Genomic DNA, 5,330 nt, shown 5'->3' on the forward strand with positions numbered 1-5,330 from the left:
GGGGGGGGGGGGGGGGGGGGGGGGGGGGGGGGGGGGGGGGGGGGGGGGGGGGGGGGGGGGGGGGGGGGGGGGGGGGGGGGGGGGGGGGGGGAGAGAGAGAGAGAAAGAGAGACAAGGGAAAGAGTAAAGAACAGCGCGCAAATGGAAGCAAAAGTGGTACAGTACGACTGAGAGTAAAAGAGAGGACAGGAGCGTAAGAGAAAGAGATATAGAGATAGAAAAAGAAAGATAGAGTACAACTTAGCAAGAGAGAGAGAGAGAGAGAGAGAGAGGGTTGCTCGGGAGTAAGCAGGAGCAGCAGCCGCAGCAGCAGAGTTAGCGAAGGAACGAGAGGCACCAGGCGCTGTTTGTTGAATCGTCGAGATCAATACGATGTACTCCGTTGTAATTCAGCGTGCGCGTGTGGCCTGGAGGGCTAACGCACCTAGTCACGTATATACCGTGCTATATATATATATATATATATATATATATATATATATATATATATATATATATATATATATATATATATATATCGTCCCACGAAATAACACATAGTATAACTATATCCCTAGAATCTTATTGCCGAATAGAAAGAGAGGGGGTATTTTGTGTGCTTTTCGAAATAAAAATAAAAACTAAGAAAATTTTGAGGAGTGGGTACGGAATTGCGGGGCTGGGAGGGGGATGAAAAATTCAACCCATCGACTCGTGGGTAATGACATGCACCTACTGAAAACTACCCCCTCGCAATACCAACCCCCTACACCCATCCTCAACGCCCATATCCTCTAACCCCCTAGGGCTGTGTGTCTGTGTGTTTTGTACATTACTCATAGACTATTGGATGAAGGGATATATGGGGTGCGGAAGGGCAGCGCACCGCTAAATTTAGACGGATGGCTCTGAAACACGTGATACGGATTTATCCCTGCGAGGAGAAATTCCTGTCTGTAGGAAAGTAGATTCCTTCTTTTTTTTTTCGTTTCTTACCCTGTACGGGGTAGCGGATGGTTGGATCGCGAGGACGGAGTGTAAAAGTAAAAGGAAGATTAAAATAAGTATCCTTTGAGCCGTACACAGAAGTTGAGCCAGTGCGCGCTCATCCAGGTATCCATATAGAGGATGATATGTTAAGATTTTACTTTGCTTAACCGCCCCTTTTATTTTTTTTTTTCGATGAAATTCGTCCAACTTTTTCTGCCATTGTCCTTCGGATATCGCAGTAACTTCGACTCTCTGCGAGGGTTGAAAAAAAAAAAGGGACGCACACCCCCTGGACCGATCCCACCACCCTCCGACGGTACAATTAATCCTGCTCTTCCATTACCTCGTTTCGATTCGCCGAGGTCTCTCGCATTCTCTCTCCCATTTTCTATACCTCTCTCTATCCTTCTCCTACACACGGAGGAATCCACCGCGAGTGTAAGGAGGCACACACCTTTTTCAGGATAGGCAAGAAAGAAGGAGGAAAAGGCCGGCTTGCGTTCATCCCTCTGCTCAGCTCCTTCTTCAACCCCCCAGTGAGCCGCTGACGGGCGTCTAGCCCCCCGACGCCCCCCGACGCACTCACACCCCAAAGTTATCCCCGCCCAGCGGCTGTCGATCGAACCTGCAGAATCTGATTGCCTCTGCAGAAACCGAATTTCGTTTCCTCCACCTTCTATCTGCCTTCGCCACCACCCTCCGTCCTTCTTAACCCCCCCACCAGAGTCCACCCACCCGTCCACCCTCTTTACCCGCAGAAGGATGAGGAGCCGAGGAGCTACCGGCAGAGCTGCTTAAAGGGTGAGCACGGACCGGGTAAAGGGTGAGTCAAGTTGAACGTTGAAGGGTGGCCAGGGGGTGCGGGGGGGGAGAGTAACGATGACCAATGACCTTATCTTCCAGGACTATCGAGGCTTCTGCGAATTTGCAGCTCCGATAATCAATAGTGTGCTAAAGGGATATTTGGTGGGTGGGCAAGGGATGGGACGGGTACAAGCCTACCCCCAGACTATATACACACTCGGATTGTTTACGTAACGACGTTCTACGATTGGATGACAATCGGGTGATTAGGCGCCGGTGCCCTTCGTTATGAGGCAGACTTTACGCGTCTTAATTGATCGATACGTTTTTCTCCTCACTTTTTATTATTTAGAGTCCTCGAGGGCGCACGATCTTAGGGGCGAGATAGGAAGAGGAAACGGAAGTGGAGGATGTCTGGTGGGTAATCGGCGCCGACGAAGGATAAGGGCGACCCTTATAAGGGAGGTAACTGTCTGAAATGCCGATTAATCGGGGATGGATCGATGACCCTTCCCTGAAAACGGACATTCATCCTCGGGATTCGTGTATGGGCCTCCACGGGGGATAAGGAGCGGAGCGGATAAAGGAACAAGGGATGCGATATGGAAAGAGAGGGATTATTGTTTATGGGAAATAATTGTATGGCGACAATGTGAATTCAGTTTCTATGGGTTAATGGATATATAATCGTTGTTGACTGATGTGGAGGAAAGAAGAAGAAAAAATTAAATTTTAATCCACGGTGCTTCGCACGATTGCATCCCTTATTTTACGGGACACTTTCGCTGCTCCGGGTTCTTCGCGAAGTCTTTCCGTAAAAAAAAAAAAAAAAAAACTGTGACGCGAGCTCTCACGCGCGCAATAAACGACGCGGGAGGAAAAGGAAGAGAAAAAAAAGGGAAACGGCCGGATGGAGTATCCCAAGTTCGCTTTATGCGACTCGCAAGGAGTTTATGGCGGTTTTACGGTCGCCCATATAAATTAAACCAATCATATTTCCGATTTATCGCGGAGATCCGAGTTGTTTTAGAAAGGTTTTTACGGCGATATGAGATTTTCAATGGGCCCAGATTGAACCGATTTATTACGCTTTATGGCCGACACCAACGAGTGAACCTTAGGCTCTCTATACGCCCCTTGCAAAAAGCTACCCTCCACTTCCTTTCCTTATTCCTCCACTTGGTATATCCATTTTTCTTTCCATTTCTTCTTCTTACCAAGGAACGATAAAAAAAAAAGTCAAACTCGAAATTCAACCTAACTGTTACACCGTCTATTCCAGCATTATGGCTCAGACTTAAAATCTAATACAAAAATATCTACAAGCAATCCAGCTGCTGGTTACTGTCGCGCTTACTGTAAAAATATGTACACCGGATTTCCGGGACTGAACAACTTTTTCAAGTTTACGCAAAACACACAAAGATCTATAGCTGCACGCCACGCGCACTCAATCCAGACGCACGTCACCTTTTCTCATCGTTCTTCGTCGCACACAACAAAAAATAGGTGTCTGATCCATTCCTGAAAACTATCCAGACACTTACTCCGAGATTCCCCACAGTTTCACGTTATTCCGGGAAACTCACGAAAATGTCAAAAACAATAAGTAACAGTAAGTATATTAAAAAAAAAAACAAAAAAACAATGAGAATCTAGCGATCCAATGTCACACCAAGTAAAAGAAACTTTTCTTCCAATCGTATCAGTGCTTCTCTTCAGGCCATCTCTCGTAGTGTTGCTGTTGTTGCACCACCTGCTGATCCGATCCTATCTGCTCCGCAGCCTGCCCGGCCGCGTGTTGCTGCTGCTGCTGCTGTTGTTGACCAGGGCCCTGCATCTGATATACCGGGTAACTCTTACGCTTCCTAATGCCATGCATAGACAACAGATGAATCTGCAGATACTGCTTAGTCTTGAACTGCTTGCTACAGACATGACAAGATATGTACTCGGTCTGCACCGTGTGAACGTTAACAATGTGTTGCTTGAGATTGGAATTGTTCGAGTAGATCTTCCCGCACTCGGGGCACTTTGGTTTTCCAGCCTGGGACGGACTCTCGGACTGCTGATGATAGGGGTCCGTGGGCCGTACGGCTTGCAGCATGGCTATGGAGCTGTCGACGATTTTCTTCTTGGCGCAGGACTGCAACATCAGGTTCAGCTGATCGTTCTTGACGGCCCCCTGTTGCTGAAGACTCTGCAGGTTGTTCTGCAGCTTCTGATGCATCATCGTCAGCTGCTCGGTGTTGAGATTGTTCAGGTTGTTCAGGTTGTTCAGGTTGTTGAGGTTGTTGAGAGAGCTGAGGGCATTGAGGGCGTGTTGTGGTTGGCTGGTGGCGTGATGTAGTAGGGACGTGAGATCCTGCTTCGGGTTGTGGACGACGCTCTGGTAGGTTCCAGACACGGAGAGGTCGTTCCTCGTGGAGGAAGTTCCTGGCAGCCAGCCGGAACTCGAGCCTGAACCGTCTCCAGCCGAGGGCTGCCACCGCCCTGGAACCACCAGCCAATGTCAGTCCTCAGCCAACCTCCAATCTTCTCTTAAACACTATTTTTGTTCACCCTTTCCCTTCTCTCTCTCTCTCTCTCTCTCTCTCTCTCTCTCTCTCTCTCTCTCTCTCTCTCTCTCTCTCTCTCTCTCTCTCTCTCTCGCTCTCTCTCTCGCTCTTTCTCGAGATTTTCTGATCTTTGACCATCGCCCTTTTACATTCCGGGATCGAGGCCGCTCGACAGCACCCCAAAGGATTCTGTGCGTTATCTTGATTAATTCTCACAGTTTTTACGTATTTTTATTTTAAATCTTATCCTTACTCCATTTCCTTTACGTAGATATCTTTTGACTTCCTTAATTCGTATTTCATTTAAATTCCGTCGTATCCGTGAGATGGCAACGATCGTCAATATCAAATTTCAGATTCACAATTATTAAAGTACCGTACAAATTCGAGTCACGACTTTAATGCGTTTTACGTTATCTCAACACCTTTCTTTTTACTTCCTCGTGAATTTTAGCGTCAGTTTTCTAGTATTCGACCACATTCTCTTGATACAGTTTACATACGCTTCCAAGGAAAGGTATTTGGCATTCTCGCCTCGCGAGATCCTGCCTCATATTTTTATAGGCGCCACGACAGCGCCACCTTATCGATACAACGCCAGTGGTGGTAAAGTGAATTAAAATCAAAATCGCCCTTCGATTCGGCAAATTTGAAAAAATATCCAAATTCACAAAAAATTCTTATTTTTCTCTACGATGCTACTCACCGTCTCCTAATGATACATTTGCTCAACAACGTTCGTGTCTCGGCGATATACACGAGGGACACAGTAGGGGAGACGGGTACGAGAAAAAAAGAGGGATCCAGGAAGATCATGTAAAATATTTTAAGGATCAAAAAGGATCCAAGGGTCATTATGAGAGGTACGAGAGTTCCATGCATTCAACGCAACAATGAGATTAAAATCGTAGGAACGACTTGGTAGGATACTAATATGGCTACGACCGTTAAGGCATGGGGGGGGGTTCATGGGGTCAAGGGGGGTTGTGCGTTGGATAT

The 5,330-nt window shown here is 47.2% G+C and overlaps 1 protein-coding gene across 15 annotated transcripts in view; it reads right to left on the minus strand.

The window, feature by feature from the left end:
- The window catches only part of LOC107274944 (protein abrupt), a 50,746-nt gene that overhangs the window by 19,350 nt on the left and 26,066 nt on the right, over positions 1–5,330 (minus strand). The window contains exon 8 of one of the 15 annotated variants that reach the window (XM_015754571.2): positions 3,032–4,266. The exons of the other annotated variants lie outside the window; for them this stretch is intronic. Within the exon in view, the coding sequence (XP_015610057.1) occupies positions 3,479–4,266 (788 nt within the window). The 3' untranslated portion in view covers positions 3,032–3,478. Of the gene's footprint in view, positions 1–3,031; positions 4,267–5,330 lie in introns of those variants that run through there. 15 annotated transcript variants of the gene reach the window in all.

The sequence above is a fragment of the Cephus cinctus genome, unplaced genomic scaffold (genome assembly GCF_000341935.2).
Source record: "Cephus cinctus unplaced genomic scaffold, Ccin1 Ccin1_scaffold0123, whole genome shotgun sequence".
NCBI lineage: Eukaryota > Metazoa > Arthropoda > Insecta > Hymenoptera > Cephidae > Cephus > Cephus cinctus.